The sequence below is a fragment of the Microcaecilia unicolor genome, chromosome 3 (genome assembly GCF_901765095.1).
Source record: "Microcaecilia unicolor chromosome 3, aMicUni1.1, whole genome shotgun sequence".
In the NCBI taxonomy this organism is placed as follows: Eukaryota; Metazoa; Chordata; class Amphibia; order Gymnophiona; family Siphonopidae; genus Microcaecilia; species Microcaecilia unicolor.
This window is the reverse complement of record NC_044033.1, coordinates 10918306-10935617: the sequence shown is the minus strand read 5'-3', so window position 1 is coordinate 10935617 and position 17312 is coordinate 10918306. Positions and strand designations below refer to the sequence as shown.

General features: G+C 45.8%; 1 protein-coding gene across 1 annotated transcript in view; it reads right to left on the bottom strand.

Moving 5' to 3' along the window:
* Positions 1-17312, bottom strand: part of ZFAND3 (zinc finger AN1-type containing 3) — a 481002-nt gene that overhangs the window by 63139 nt on the left and 400551 nt on the right. Inside the window, exon 5 of the mRNA XM_030195765.1 lies at positions 1027-1194. Within this exon, the coding sequence (XP_030051625.1) occupies positions 1027-1194 (168 nt within the window). The remainder of the gene's footprint in view (positions 1-1026; positions 1195-17312) is intronic.

Genomic DNA, 17312 nt, shown 5'->3' with positions numbered 1-17312 from the left:
TGGAAAGAGTAGATATTGGGGTTCCCTAGGGGTCTGTGCTGGGACCGCTGCTTTTTAACAGATTTATATATGATCTAGAGATGGGAGTAACTAGTGAGGTAATTAAATTTGCTGATGATACAAAGTTATTCAAAGTTGTTAAATTGCAGGAGGATTGTGAAAAATTACAAGAAGACCTTATGAGACTGTGAGACTTGGCATCTAAATGGCAGATGACGTTTAATGTGAGCAAGTGCAAAGTGATGCATGTGGGAAAAAGGAACCCAAAACAGAGATACGCTTGGAGAAAGACGGCTGAGGGGAGATATGATAGAGGTCTATAAAATAATGAGTGGCGTGGAATGGGTAGATGTGAATCACTAGTTTACTCTTTCCAAAAATATTAGGACTAGGTGGCACGCAATGAAGCTACAAAGTAGTAATTTTAAGAAGAATCGGAGAAAATATTTCTTCACTCAACATGTAATTTGGAATTCCTTGCCAGAAAACTACCATTTTGTTCCTTTCAGCAATGGAGGCTGGTGTCCCAGTGGGTCCACTGTATGAACTGGGCAATAGTGCCGTGTTGTTTTGGCCATATGGTCATTTCTTAGAAAATAAGACATGAACAATAAATATCTCCAACAACATGACAAAGAATGGTCGCTGTTTACCTACAACAACTATGAAATACTCTTTGTGCATAAAATACATTTTTGTATTGGTTTCTTGGACATCCTTGCCCTAAGCAGAGATGTAGGAAGTGGTGGCCATAGTGCGGGGATAGTGCAGGGCAGACTTATACGGTCTGTGCCCTGAAGAGCACAGGTACAAATCAAAGTAGGGTATACACAAAAAGCAGCAAATATGAGTTATCTTGTTGGCCAGACTGGATGGACCGTGCAGGTCTTTTTCTGCCGTCATCTACTATGTTACTATGTATGCTGAAGACACATGGAAGTGGCACTTCAATGGATACCAGATGCCTAGAGGAACAAACCTTCTCCAATAGGAGTCTCTTGCTTTATCTTTAAGAAACTGATTTACCGCAACGACATGATCCCAGCTCCTGTTGTACCAGCTCCAGCTTTATTTGGCACTGAAAGCAGCGGCGTCGACTCTTTTGTTTGGATCGGCTACTTTCTTCGGGCCTGTCTTCACTGTCCTGTAACCGTGGCCGTTTCACCGGAGAAGCATCATTCTCTGATTGGGAATCTGTTGTATCCAAAAACAAACAGGGCTAGTTAATTAAAGATAGAGTTCTACAGAAACACATCCTACTTTGCAAAGTCCCATTATGAATCCATGTGTGTGCACAGGTAACAGATCGTTTCTATACCAGAAAATAGGCAAATGTGTTAATTATTTAACAGTAATTTCTTTTTAAGTTTGGTGGTTGGGAAGCAACCATATAGCTGTATTTGAAAGGGAACAGGCTGAGCTTGTGCCGGTTTTGCTCCTTATCATCCATAGAAACAGAGTTCTGATTTCCCAATTGATTTTTCTAAAGAAAATGGCAATCTTTCTCCGCATTTGCAACAGAGCAAAATTAGACTGTCTCTAACTGCCCCTCCTCCCTTGACATGGTGCTACATGATACATGATCACCCTACTGAAGCCGAACTGTGAACAAACCCCTAATGCAAAAAAAAAAAAAAATCATTTGCTCACACTCTCAGTGCCAAAATGCATTAACCCAATTAGTACCATCCAACACAAAACTTTGACTATGGATCTCCTACACTTCAGTGCTGCTTCCACCTTTAACAGATCTCAGAAGTGCTTACGTTACTCTACTGAAATGAAATCTGTTAACTCAGATTTTTATTACAATGGCTCTGTGAAAATGAGGTAAAGTTTTGGGTTTACAGAATGAGTCTGAATAAACAGCAAATGACAAGGACAGTATAACTGAAAGAGGCCGACAGATTATGGTGACATGGAATAAAGGGGGGGGGGGGGGTGTACATATTAAAAAAAAAAAAAAGACAGAGCATAAGAAAAAGAGGATTCTGTAGTGATGGACTGAAGATAAGTAAAGGCCCAAAGACCTTAGTTTGGTGGTTGAGCATCATTAGTTCCATGTCAAAATGAGTTCAGTCTACCTTACATTTCTGTTTGGGTATATATATATTTCTTAAATTATGCTTGTTTTGGTTGCTTGGTAGGGAAGATTTTATTCATAAAATCAATTTCATTTTGTAGAAATATCATTTACATCACTTTGTCTGAATCCATAGAAACAGTCTATAAATGGAAATAATGAAATTAAAAATGTTCAAAACCAGTACCTAAGGTTAATGGTTTACTATTTACGGTTGCAGAAGATTGTTTTCAGGTAGGTTACAACATGAAGATCAGTAAACAGAATTATAGACAAAAAAGATGTGACATTGAGTACGAGGACTTTTTACTTTACAGCACTCAAAGCTGTAAAGTTTGAAAAACAGCCTAAAAAGTTGTCATAATTTTGAGATGATACCATGTTTTTGTTAGAATTCTTGCTTACCCAAAGAGAAAAGTTGGGAACTAGTCCCAAAGAAATCTCCTTAAATTTTGCATAAGATACAAACGTTCTTAAGAGTTGGAAAAGGCGTCAAGGATGCTACTGTGTGCCTAACCTGACTTGTAGGGTATATCTACTTAAAAAAAACAACACTTTGTACTCAACTCCTGCTAAATGTGTAGTTATTGTCAGCCTATATTCGCCTTGCTAATGAGGGCACCATCAGATGGCTGTATGTGAAGGGAATGGAAAACTGTGTTGACCATCTCCGCTCAGCAGTAGAAAGACAGCATAAAAAGCGACTTTTAGCTGCATATTTGGAGTTAAAGAGAAAAGTGCATTCAATGGTCTCATTATACCCATCCAGATACCATCTTGCATAACCCAGAAGGACTCAGAAGGGGCTCTCCTTGTAATGCTGGACTCTTGCATGGATTATGGGCTGTGAAGCAATCTCAGTTAGAAGTCAGTAGAGGACACACAGTCCTTGGCACAAAGACTTCAGTATATACATAGCTTACATTGTTGTGGCAAATATTCAAGCAAGATAAACAAGGCCTTAGAAGTAAAAGACAAGTTCAGTCTTGCGACTGTTTCTGGTTTTCAAGAAAGTGCAGCACAGAATCCCTATGGCACTGTATTATCACTATTGCTTGGATAATGGAAGCATACATCTTAAATATCATATTGTGCACCTCTGTGAGCATAACCATCTAAATGTAAATTTTTATCAAACCTAATGTGTACAACAACAAAACCTGCCTTGCAGAGTCCACAGCAGCTTCTCTTAACTAGTCATTCTATGCTTGGATTTTGCAGCTCTATATATCTCCAATACGGATTTAAAAGTCACTTCTATGTAAGTGTCCTATTTACATACTGTATATAAAAAGCCACTCAGCTTTGCAAACTGGACATGCATTTGTCATCTCATTTTGCCCAACCAGCCAGAAATGTTCTAGAAAACTGCAAAATTAGGGTAAACACAAGCAGACTAATCAGGGCGATTCACAGTCAATAGCTGTAACTGCACAGCTTGCTCTGAAGTCAAGTTTCTCCTAGATCAAGTGGTTTACTGTCAGGAGCAGAAGACATTAGCATCCAGCCACTTACTACTTCCATCAGGTAAGAGGCTTTTCCAATCATTTCTTTTGAACTCCACCACTGACTTTGGTAACAATATACAATCACATTAAAACTAGTCCATACGCAGGCTCATTTTCGAAAGAGAAGGGCGTCCAAAAAGCAACACAAAAGGCACATGGGCGTCCCCGTGAAAGAAGGTCGACCAAATCCAATAATTGAAACAGGGCCATAAGGGCGTCCTCAGCGCGAGGATGCCCATCTATGGTCATCCTCACAGGGGGCGTGTGTTAGGGGCATGTTATGGGCGGCATTACGAGATGGGCGCCCCCAGTGTATAACGGCTAGTGAAATGGTTTTGCATGGGTCAAAACATGGGCGTCCTTAGTTAGACCTGAAATAAAAGCGAACAGGGTAAGGTTAGACCTATTAGCGATTTTGTGCAGTTGGAGAGTGGCAAGAGCATTGTTGGGAGAGAAAGCTGAGAGCTTGTTGAGTACTTGTTACCTTTGTCTGTGTGCCATAGTCAGAACGTTTTCATTTATTTTTATTTATTTGTGGCATTTATACCCCGCTCTTTCCTGCTCGATAGCAGGTTCAGTGCGGCTTACACCTGCCTCATTTGTGTTTTACCTTTTCAGCTTTCCCTACCCCTTCTAGCCCCCAAACTCAGACACCACTACTCCTTCCTCTATCTCCCCCATCCCCTCTCCTTATCCATTCACTGTCCCCAAGTTCATATTTCATTCCCTTACCTGTTTGTAGTCTCTGTTTGTCTCTTTGTCCTGTATACTGCTGCAGTATGTTTGTGAAGACTGGCGTTTGCTGCTTGGAGAGTGAGTGGCTGGAGGGTGTGGCAGGAGAGTTTGTAGTGGGTCAGAGAGTGTGGCTCTACTGTGTGTGACCGCATTGTTTGTCGGTGGTGGTGGGAGAGTGAGTGTCTGTTTGTTGCTGCTGTGTTTCACCAAGTTGGTACGGAGAGGTGAGCACTGGTGGCACTGCATTGCACCTGTAGTGTAGGGAAATGGAGGCACTAAATGCACAGGTGGCTTACATGTTGGAGGAAGAGGGGAGGCACCGCAGGAGGTACTCACGCCCCAGAGTTTTCAGGTCCCATAGCAGTTTCCTAGACCTCACTGACCTGCAGTGTCTCACTAGGTACCACTTTGACAGGGCTGCCATTCAGCAACTTTGTGACCAGTTCAAACTCCTCCTTCAGCCCAGGACCCGTAGGAACAACCCCATCCCTGTGCACCTAAAGATCACTGCTTCTCTATCTTTTCTGGCCACTGGGAGTTTCCAGTCTGTCCTATCTGTCAACACAGGTCTCACCCAGTTCTTGATGCCTTCCTTGCCCACACACCTGAGTACCTCACCTTCCCCACCATCCCCCAGGCCCTGCAGAACAACATGGCTGACTTCTACGCTGTAGCACGCTTCCCCTTGGTCATAGGTGCTACTAACTGGACACGTCGCACTCAGACCCCCCTAGGCACGAACCCAAACTATACCTCCTCCACCGGGCAACCCTCAGCACTGTCTCCCTCCAGCTCACTCCATAACCCACTATTTCCTCCCCCCCACCTCCACAAGGTACCCGCTCCAAACAATACACACTCATCTTTCTCATCCTGCTTCTCCCCAAAGGTGACAGAGGCTACCCACAGCGGAGTTGGCTCATGATCCCCATAGTGTACCCATAAACAGGGTCAGAGGAGAACTACAACAGTAGATATCGGACCAACCGTGGCATCATCGAGCGCACCTTCGGACAACTTAAGAACAGGTTCTGATGTCTGGACCATTCTGGAGGGGAGTTCTTGTACAGCCCCCAAAAGGTGGCAAAAATATTCCTGGCCTGCTGCATGCTACTTAATTTGGCAATGCGCAGAGGACAGGCCCTCCTAGAAGAGCCACAGCCACAGGCCCCAGATGAACAGGATGAGGAGCCCCCTCCACCTCCCGTCCACAGAGCAGAGTGCACACCAGCTGGGGGTCAGAGCTCGGCAAAGACTGATCGAGACAAGTTTTGTGTGAGAGTAAGTTGACATTTATTTCTATGACATAGTATTTACACACTACCACCACCCCTCCCACCACCATCACCCGCTCTGTGCATATTCCCCTCCATCCCTCACCCCCCCAGCATGTCCCATCACTTTCCATGCCCCCTCCCCTGGCCCCCATCCCCTCCTACCCCTCCCACCATGTTCCTTTGCAGCTGGTGCTGCAGGGGAACTCTGTTGAGAATCCTCTGATGAACTTCCACTCTCCTCTTCTGTGTCCACAAGGAAGCCTGCTGCCTTGGCTGCCCTGTGGAAGTCCGGCCACCTTGCACTCTGCCTTGAAACCTGGGCACAGGACCCAGACGGGGAGCTGGTGTGATGGCTGCTGGACCAGTGGCTGGGGATGCTGAGGATCTGAAGCTCCTCTTCTTAGCGGGTGGTTGTTGTGCAGTGGTGGAAGTAGACACCACTTGTTGCTGCATCAGGGCTGTACTAGGTGCTCTCAGGTCACGGCTTAGGCCCTCGATGCTGTGCTCCAGCTGTTGGAGCTGCTGTACCACTTCACACTGGGCCTGTACCACTTCCCGTTGCACCTGGAGCGCTTCCCGTTGCAGCTCCAATTTCTGGCACTGGTAGTCTTCCATCTGCCTCTTCTGGCTGGATGGCCTCTGCTGAGGAGGATCCCCCCCCTTCTGCATCTTCTTCTTCTTCAGTGCCACCATCAGCAAAGGCTGTGGGTGGTGGAGGGAGAGCCTTTGCTGCAGGCGGTGGAGGGAGAGCTGGCGCTGCTGCTGCTGGGTCCTGTGGTTCCACCCCATGGTCCTGTGTGGTTTCTTGTGTAGGCCCACTAGTTTGCTGCTCTGTGTGCTGGGGCTGGTGGCAACTAGGGCCAGCTTCTTCCTCCGACTGGCTGTCATCACCTGCAAAGCAAAAGGGGAGGAAGTGTGTTGGTCAAAATAACCCACTTTTGTTTTTCAGCATTCATATACATAGCCCCACATGCAAAGACCCAGCAAAGAGATGGTGAGGAATGGGATTGGCAGGCAAGTCATAGATGCCATTGTACATGGTACAGAGCTGGAGACGAGGAGTGCAGTGTACTACAGAGATTGATGTGGAAGACAGCCACACAGGCAGGTGGGCAGACATAGAACTGTGGAAGGAGTGCAGAGGACACAGTGGCTACAGCACAGAGGTGTGGGAAGGAGATACAGTGAAACCTCGGTTTTCATTGACTTTGGTTATCGTCGGTTTCAGTTTTCGTTGATTTTTTCAGTGAAAAATTTGTCTCGGATTTCGTTGGTTGCCTCGGTTTTCGCTGCTAATTTTGCGAAAACAAAGGGTGACTCATGCGTTCTCCTGCTCATTGGATTTACATTGATTCATATGGAAATAATTGCCTTGGTTTTCGTCTCTTTCGGTTTTCATTGATTGTTTTTGGATGGATTATCAACGAAAACCGAGGTATCACTGTATGCTGAGTTTGGTGATGGGGAAAAGAGGAGGGAGTGGGGAAGGCCCCCAAAGCTGTGAAACAGTGGTAACCTACACACACATTGCTGGAAACCCTCCCCCTTCCCCCTGTGTTATGGTCTGTAATGAATAGTGATTTGTATTGTATGTGGTGTTCTCACCCCTTTCCCTACTGAGCAGCAACACACTGTCCCCCACTAGTGTTAACAGGGTGTAGTGCAGCACAACAGATACCCCAGCTTCCTAATGGCGAAGCTACCTGAGCCCTCAGGCTGTGCTGATGTGTCAAGAGACCCAATCCCATGGATCCCCTTCTGGGGCAAGAGCCCATGAATGTTGCGCTTGATGAGGGTCAAGTTAGCGGTGTCATCTGCTGGGGGGTTGGCACCAGCCTTCCTCCTGACATCACGCCTCAGCCGGCGCCACTTCCATTTGCAGTCTTCCACATCCCTGCCACAGTGGAAGACCACGTTGAGCCGGTCCCTTACTGCCTCCCATTCTCTCTGCTTCGTTGTAGCAGCCAGTCTCTGGCCCGTGGGAGCAAAGAAATGCATGTGCCTCCTCTGGATTTCCTGAACCAACAGCTCAATTTCAGGGTTGGTGAAAATACCCTTGCGGGTGGGTGGTTGCTTTGAGTCATAGTCTTTCAGAAAGGCAGTTATTAAATTGTAACAAATATACAGTTGGTACAAATATGCTCACTCATTGGCCTCCTGCACAAATTACAGATGTAAAGTATGTAGCACTTTCAACATGCATAATTGACACTGATTTTCAAACAGCAATGACCCTCATTGTGGCTCTGAAAATTCACATACAGTACACTTGCTTAAAGCATCCATGATCTGAAAACTGCTGTCAAACACATATCCACCTAGGCACTACCATTTTGGTTAAAAACTTGGGATGAGTTTGCATTGTTAGGATGAAACAATACATGTCTATGAACACATACACACACAGAAAAGACAGCTTGGGAATGGCAGTAACTGACGAGATCAGAAGAGACTGATAGGAGGTTGGACTGGTGTTGCTGATTACTTGGAAAAGGCGCTTCTAAATTTAATTTCTACTGAAAGCATAAAGCTTTAAACTATCTTTTGTAACAGTGCTATAAATTACATCTTTTGAATCTATTGCTAGAAACATTTTCATTATATTCTAGGAATTCTCTTTCCATTTCATAATCTATTCCCAAGCCCAGTGGTTATTATAATGGTTTTTGGAGGCATTTAAGTTTTCAAAGTAACAACACTCAGATTCTGCATTCATAAAGTTACATATCCCATTCCAGTTTTACTACTACTATTATAAATCACTTCTATAGCGCTACCAGTCTTACGCAGCACTTTACAATTGAACATGAAGAAGAAAGACAGTCCCTGCTCAAAAGAGCTTACAATCTAAATCAGGACAAACAGACAGGACCAAAAAGGATAAGGGAAGGACAGACAGAAGGACACATAAAAATAAGATAAAAGTTACAAACAGGAGTCGAAAGCAGCATCGAACAGGTAGGCCTTTAGCCCGGATTTGAAGGCAGCCAGGGATGCAGCTAGACGTAATGGCTCAGGAAGCCTATTCCAGGCGAGATAGAAGGAGCGGAGTCAGACAATATTTTACTTATGACCACACACATTTTATGAACTTATTCTACACACACAAGAAAAGACTACATGCATTTCTTTATTTTAACAACTATAAAATGTAAAATTACAAAAATAGCGTATCACTATTGCTCATCTTTAAATGGCTGCTTTTTGAAGAAAGCAGGATTAATCAGTCATACGTTAGCAAAGTCATCACATGTCACCAGGATGAATAGTCCTCCCAGAATTGGACAGTAAAGTTCTGAGCATGTGAGGCCTTTCCAATGCATTGCAGTCTCCTTAGCAACTCAGCTAATTGTGTGGCTTACAAAATAATGCAATTCTCAGGGGGTTGTGAAGGACTGGGTACCTCATCAATCCTGTCGCCCACAGAAAACATTTGTTACAAGTGAGCAACACTGCTTTTTCTCTCAACAAGCAGGACTGAGGGGGTCAATGCATTAAGCTGTGCATTAGACCTGCTGCTTGGTTTCTAATGTTAGCTTTCCACAAAAATTTACCACTCAGATGAAGTAATCAATGAGCATACAAATTACTGCGATGTTTAAGAAGTGTGCAGAGTCAGAAAAAAAAATCTGTGTACACTGTAGCATTAATCTGCAGTGTATTGCTAAAATGTCTCCATTCCTGTCAATGCATGAGTGGTGGCTGGCTCATGTACTGACTGGAAAGGAGACATTTACAAAAGGCCCCCAAGTTCACTGACCCAATCCCCCACCCCTGAGTTAACTCCTCAGCCTCTGACCCCCCCCCCCCCCCAGTAGACTCCCCACTTTTAATTCTCTCCCAAAATAGCCCTATTATCTAGTGGCACAAATCAACTGGAAGAATAGCAGTGCCTGACCCTGGAATGCACCACATTGGATCAGTCTGCCAAATAAGGGAATTTTTCCCGTATTTGGTAGTCTCCACCTAGATTACCAGATAAGAAGAAAATTCCTTCATTTAGGTGCCTCCCAGGATGCACTACCATTTTTGAAGATGGAGATGCAGAGGCAGGAGCAAGTGGGCACTGCATCTGCCACTTCTTCAAAGTACACTGGGAGGGAAGGGTCTGAGGAGCACAGAAAGGGTGGTGGTGTAACTAAACACCAATGCTATTTTTGGTGGGGGGTGTGGGATCATGGGGGTTGTCTTGTGGGTGCCTCTAGAGCAGGGGCATAGCTACGTGGGGCCACGGAGGCATGGGCCCCCACAGATTACACCCTGGCCCCCTCTACATTTGACCCCCTCCCGCCGCAGCCCGCCCTCCGCATCAGGCACCTTGTTTGCTGGCAGGGGTCCCCAATCCCCGCCAGCCGAAGAGTCTTCTTCAGTGCCGGTCGACTCCGGTGCCTTCATTGTGTGATCATCTGTTTCTGATGCCTTACATCCTGCACGGGGCTACATACAAGGTGTGCACGGTGCAGGACGTCAGGAGTTTGAAACAGATCATCACACAGCGAAGGCGCCAGAGTCAACCGGCGCTGAAGAAGACTCTTCGGCTGGCGGGGGTTGGGGACCCCCACCAGCAAACAAGGTATCTGAAGCGGCGGCGGTGGGTGGGGGGGTTGCGGCGGCGGGGGTACAAAGTGGCGGTCAGCGGCTAAACAGTGCCCCCCCCCCACCTCGGGCTCTGACCTCCCCTCCCGCCGAGGTCTGGCTACGCCCCTGCTCTAGAGACTAGAACTAATTTTTCTTGGAGGAGGCGTGGTCCACTAGACCTTAGGACTATTTCTTCTATTTTGGGGGTAGAGGGATCACCTTGGTGGGGGAGGGGCAAAGTAACACTTCTACCCTGATGCAACTGCTGCAGAAGAGCAAGCTAACCCTTCTTTGCCTATTCTGACCTGGTGTCCTGTACTTCTCTGCATCAGAATACCTAATAACCTCATTTACATTCATTTTACTATGCTATGTGCCAATGTCTACCACAAAAATTAACTTCTGTGCTGCACTTATTTCTGCATTATGTGGCCAGTAGCATGCATGTAGACCTCTTGGTAACTGTGCATTTCTGTCCACAGTAGCTTTCTACATCAGCCCCGAGTCAGGCACACAAATGGGCGATTCCCAAAGCTCAGGTCTGTATTTTCCATTTTACTGGAGCACTGTGCACCTAAAAAGACTGTGAGAGGTAGAGGTCACACAGACAGATTGGCCTTACTGTCTCTTACTGTGAATTGGTCCAAGCAGTAGTGCAAGGTAAAGGAATGAAGTGAAGACCAGGCTGCTGCTTTACAAAAAGAGAACTGAAACACAGCCCCTGTCAGGTCCCTTAAGCTGCTCCAATAAAGCCACTTTCTTCATCTCACTTTTTGGCTGACATCATTGTCCTGCAGTTCACTCTACTGAATCAGTCTAGACTTGCCCTCTCCCTCTTTGAACTTATCTTTACTTCCTTGACTACCCAGCAATGGAATTCCTTATTCTATTCCACCCTGACCAGTTCCTTTTCATTCCTAATCTCTAGTTTCCTTTTTTGCCTATTTATTTTAGTATTGAAAGCTGCATAGACATTTTTATTGATGTGCGGGATAGCAATTATTAAATAAAATGTGAAAACTTGAAATAACCTTGTTGGTCCTTAAAATAGTACCCAGCAAAGCAGACTTCAGGAGACTCGCAGTAGCTGCAGCAACTCCAATCTGACGAGATTTCATTTTAGTAGTTGGAGGAGCACCTGTATGGTCATAACAGAACAGGATGCTAGCTTGATACATTATCCTCTCTTGGATTCCGGGGCCCTGTTCTTTCCTGGTTCTCTTCCTATCTCTCCCGACGTACTCTTAGCGTATACTCTGGTGGTTCCTCCTCCACATCTATCCCGCTAACAGTCGGTGTACCCCAAGGATCTGTACTAGGACTCTCCTCTTCTCCATCTATACCTCTTCCCTTGGTGCTCTGATCTCATCCCATGGCTTTCAATACCACCTTTACGCTGATGATACCCAGATCTACCTCTCCGCACCGGATATCTCAGCTGAAATCCAGAATAAAGTATCGGCCTGCCTGTCTGACATCGCTGCCTGGATGTCTCACCGCCACCTGAAACTAAACATGACCAAAACCGAGCTTCTCCTCTTTCCCCCTAAACCTGCCTCTCCTCTCCCCCCGTTCTCTATTTCAGTAGATAACACTCTCATCCTCCCTGTCCCGTCTGCGCGCAACCTTAGAGTCATCTTTGACTCCGCTCTCTCCTTCTCTGCTCATATTCAGCAGATTGCCAAAACTTGTCGTTTCTTTCTCTATAATATTAACAAAATTCGCCCTTTCCTCTCCGAGGACGCTACCAAAACCCTTACCCACACCCTTATCACCTCTCGCCTAGACTACTGCAATTTGCTTCTCGCTGATCTCCCGCTCAGCCATCTATCTCCTCTTCAATCTGTCCAAAACTCTGCTGCGCGTCTTATATTCCGCCAGAGTCGCTATACTCACGTTAGCCCTCTCCTCAAGTTGCTTCACTGGCTCCCTATCCACTTCCGCATACGGTTCAAACTTCTCCTTTTGACCTACAAGTGCATCCACTCCGCAGCTCCTCAATACCTTTCCGCTCTCATCTCTCCCTACACTCCTCCCCGTGAACTCCGTTCGCTGGGTAAATGTCTCCTGTCGTCCCCCTTCTCCCCCACTGCTAACTCCCGGCTCCGTTCCTTCTATCTCGCTGCTCCCTATGCCTGGAATAGACTCCCTGAGCCAGTATGTCAGGCTCAGTCTCTGGCTGTCTTCAAGTCTAGGCTTAAAGCCCACCTCTTTGTTACTGCTTTTGACTCCTAACCATGACTCTCTTACTCAACACCCTCACTTATCACCCCTACCACTGCAATTTCCCCACCCCTAGCTGTCTGTTCGTCTGTCCAATTTAGATTGTAAGCTCTGTTGAGCAGGGACTGTCTTTTCATGTTCATTTGTACAGCGCTGCGTAAGTCTAGTAGCGTTATAGAAATGTTTAATAGTAGTAATAGTAGTAGTAGTAGCCAGTTTTCTGGAGTGTGGAAAGTGGAATGGCAAGTCTGTTAGATTCAAAGGAGACAAAGCTGCAAAGACTCTCTCATGGATTCAGTTCTTCTGAGGTAAAAGCGAGAGCACATTCATAGTCTAAAATATGGTGGACTTCCTCGTGTAGATTTTGCTAGGCAAGGTAATCACCAATAGTTAGAATAATTTCCATTTGATAGTTAAAGCAAAGCAGACTTCACTGGCTCATACAGCAGTTTCATAAGTAATGTCAGGAAGTTGAGGTCCCATAGCACAGGTGGTTTCTAAGCTCTTTCCTAAATTGAGAAATGATAGGAGATTGGTAGCTGGAAGCCTCTCAACTGAAGCTCAACAGGCTGAGAGAATGTCGAGATGTGCTCTGATAGTAACATAGTAAATGATGGCAGATAAAGACCTGAACAGTCCATCCAGTCTGTCCAACAAGATAAACTCGTTATACATGGTATGCAATACTTTATATGTATACCTGAGTTTGATTTGTCCTTGCCATTTTAAGGGCACAGACCATAGAAATCTGCCCAGCATTATTCTTGTACTAAAATTTCTGAAGTTAACGTCGAAGCCCCATAAAATTTACACTCCAGCCCATCGATATCTGTTCAGTTATGATCGGGGCACAGACTGTAAAAGTCTGCCCAGCACTGGTTTTGCTTCCCAATTACCAGTGTTGCCACCCAATCTCTGCTAAGATTCCATGGATCCATTCCTTTTAAACAGGATTGCTTTATGTTTATCCCATGCATTTTTGAATTCTGTTACCATTTTCATCTCCAACACCTCCCACGGGAGGGCATTCCATGTATCCACCACCCTCTCCGTGAAAAAATACTTCCTGACAATATTCCTGAGTCTGCTCCCTTCAACCTCAATTTATATCCTCTAGTTCTACCGCCTTCCTGTCTCCAGAAAAGGTTTGTTTGTGGATTAATACCTTTCAAATATTTGAACGTCTGGATCATGTCACTCCTGTTTCTCCTTTCCTCCAAGATATACATGTTCAGGTCAGCAAGTCTCTCCTCGTACGGTTTGCAATGCAAACCCCATACCATTTTTGTAGTTTTTCTTTGCATCGCTTCCAGTCTTTTTATCTCTTTAGCAAGATACGGCCTCCAAAACTGAACACAATACTCCAAGTGGGGCATAAACATCTCCTTTCTTCTGCTGGTTATACCCCTCTGCAGGGCCGGTCTTAGCAAGTGCGGGGCCCTATGCAGACCAATTTGGTGGGGCCCCGTCCTAGCCCCACCCCCACCATAGCCCCGCCCCCACCCTAGCTCCACCCCATAAGATTATTCCATTTTTAGAACATTTTTTTATTTATGAAATTTCAAATAAAGACAAATGAAGCTAAACTTGTACAAAAAACTGATTGAAATAATAAGCACAATGCTATCATGAAACCTCCCCTCCCCAGAAATTATTCAGTTCGTCCACTACAATTAGTAGTTCCAATTCTCATAACAAAGGAGAATAAAGGAAAAATATTAAGAAAAGATTCAGTACTTTCAAATTCCCCTATTACTCTGTAACCCATATATGCAATAAAATAAAAATGAAATGAAAAGATATACAATAAAATAAAGTGATATGTAAAATATAATGTACAATATAAAAACATATAGACCACCAAGGTATTAAAATTGTTTTAAAGTATATACCACAACTCTCTGACTCAGGAAGACTCCGACTCTGTCTGTCATCCATAATTGTCTGACAACACACAGAAAAAAAATAAGTAAAAAAAAAAAGTCACAATTAATACCTTATACACCAATATACCAGCCATACGGAAAATGCAGATTATCAACAATATCAAGCTAGCAAGGGATCATAATACCACAATTCTCATGTAGAGCCACAAAACACCCTTTTAGAGATAGTGTGTCATGATTTAGGCTCTACACCCTTTCCGATGTTTGGTGCCACCTTAGTAAGGCCAACACACAATCGCTCCACTGCAAAACACTATACACAAACATGTGCAAACACACACTCATAACCTTAACAAACCATAAACAGCACTAATTCCAAGGACAGGACGAGCTACAACCTTATGCGTGGCATGGAAAGGCAACTGTAATTACACCGGGCTCTAAAACCCCAATGCACAACCTAGTGAAAAAAAAACAAACAAAAAGGGCTGCAAACTATACGCTAGCAGAATACTGCACCTTCCTTGATCACACCTGAAAAACACATGAATGCAAAATAGTGAACTGGAAAGTTACCTCAAGAAGTCAGACTCAGCATGTAGCAATACTACAAAAATTAAAACTTACATGAAAAATATCACAGATGCACATTTCCAAAAACTAACAAATTCCAATTAATAAATCCTGAATAAAATAGTTTTTTCTACCTTTGTTGTCTGGTGACTTTGTTTTTCTGATCATGCTGGCTCAGTATCCGATTGTGCTGCTATCTGTCCTCTTAACTCCGTTTCCAGGGCTTCCTTTCCATTTATTTCTTTACTTTCCGCCTTTCTTCTTCATTTCTTACCCTACATCCGTAAGTAAAAGCTGGGTCCTCCGCAGACTTGACTGTCCAGTGGATCCAGCTTCTGCCTACTTTCTATATCCATGTGCACTTTTTCTCCTCTCTTCCTTTTCCCTCACCTCCTTCCTCACTCTTCCCTCGCCTCCATCCGTGTCCAGCATTTCTTCTCTCTCCTCCATCCACCCATGTCCAGCGACCCTCCTGTCTCCCCTGCCATCCATCTATGTCCAGCAACCCCTCCTGTCCCCTCTGCCCTCCCCTGCCATCCACCTATGTCCAGAGACCCCCTCCCCTCCATCCACCCATGTCCAGCGACCCTCCTGTGCCCCCTGCCCTCCCCTGCCATCCACCTATGTCCAGAAACCCCCCTCCCCTGCCATCCACCCATGTCCAGCGCCCCTCCTGTCCCCCCTGCCATCCATGTCCAGCAACCCCCCCTGTCCCCTATGCCCTCCCCTGCCATCCACCCATGTCCAGCGACCCTCCTGTGCCCCCTGCCATCCATGTCCAGAAGCCCCCCTCCCCTCCATCCACCCCATGTCCAGCGACCCTCCTGTCCCCCTTGCCAACTGCCATCCACCTATGTCGAGTAACCCCCCCGTCCCCCCTGCCCTCCACCCATGTCCCGCAACGCGAGTCTCCTCGTTCCCCTGCTGCTCCCCCTCCCTCCAGCCACCTGAGACCCCTCCCGTCTGAGCCCCCCCTCCCCGACCCGCCAAACGACCCTCTTCTGCCGCCCGCACCTCACCTGACCCGACCCAGCATTTAAAAAAAACCTCCAAGCCGCAGTGCCGGTGCCTCGCGTCTGACAGAAGAAAACTCGCTTCGTCATTGGCCGGCCTTCCCTCAAGTCCCGCCCTTGCGGAAGTTACATCAGAGGGCGGGACTTGAGGGAAGGCCGGTCAACGACGAAGCGAGTTTTCTTCTGTCAGACGCGAGGCACCGGCACCGCCGCTTGGAGGTTTTTTAAAAATGCTGGGTCGGGTCAGGTGAGGTGCGGGCGGCAGAAGAGGGTCGTTTGGCGGGCTCAGACGGGAGGGGTCTCAGGTGGCTGGAGGGAGGGGGAGCAGCAGGGGAACGAGGAGACTCGCATCGCGGGACATGGGTGGAGAGCAGGTGAGCGTGGTCGGAGAGGCGAGGCGCGCCGCCCTATGCGGCCGCCTCTGCCTAAGACCGGCCCTGCCCCTCTGTATGCAGCCTAGCCTCCTTCTAGCCATGGCTGTTGCCTTGTTACATTATTTCACCACCTTCAGATCCTCAGACACCATCACCCCAAGGTCTCTCTCCTGAGTCAAGCTTACTAATCTCTTCCCTCCTATCCAATATCTCTCTTTGGGGTTTCTGTACCCCAAGTGCATCACTCAACCCTTGCCCATTCTTCTAATGTTTGGAGATCCCTTCTCATTGTTTCTACTCCCTCCAGGGTATCCACTCTATTGGCCATCTTCGTGTCGTCCGCAAAAAAGCAAATCTTTCCTTCCAACACTTCAGCAATATCTCTCACAAATATATTAAACAGAACTGACCCCAGCACTGACCCCTGAGGAACTCTACAGTTCACCTTCGGGATGAAGGATGTTTGGAGCCCCAGATGACAGAGATAGTATAAACAGCAGAAAATAGTGTTAGCTGGTCAACAAATAGGGTTGTGGACTTTTGTAAAACATGAGATGAGCCCACACAAGTGAAAACGGTTTTCCATTTGGTAGATTTTCTTGCAGCAACTGGTATAGTCTGAATAGGCACTGGTATTCCTAGAGTAGAGGCTAAATGTTGCTCTATTTCTACACTATCAATCAGATTTGGATGGAGAAGGTGGTGACTCATTTTCAGTAATTAATGATTTAAACAATGGTCACTTGCATGGGAGCAAAACTGCTAGTATTTATGAGGATTTATTTACTGCCTTTTTGAAGGAATTCAGTCAAGTCAAACATAAGGCATAGCAAGCTTTGTGGGAAAAGTCAGTCAAATAGCATTTTGTTGTGGCCAGTCATAAATGCCACCTAAAATCCCATTAATTTAAAACTTGAATGGAAGTTTCATTTTTCAAAACATTCCCTATATTCATACTTGTTTTAATCTTCATTCCCTTTTACTAGCCTGACCTTCTACATTCAAGTCTGCGTTCTGATCTGCGAAGGCTGTATGATATGCCATGAAGACAAGAAAATTCTT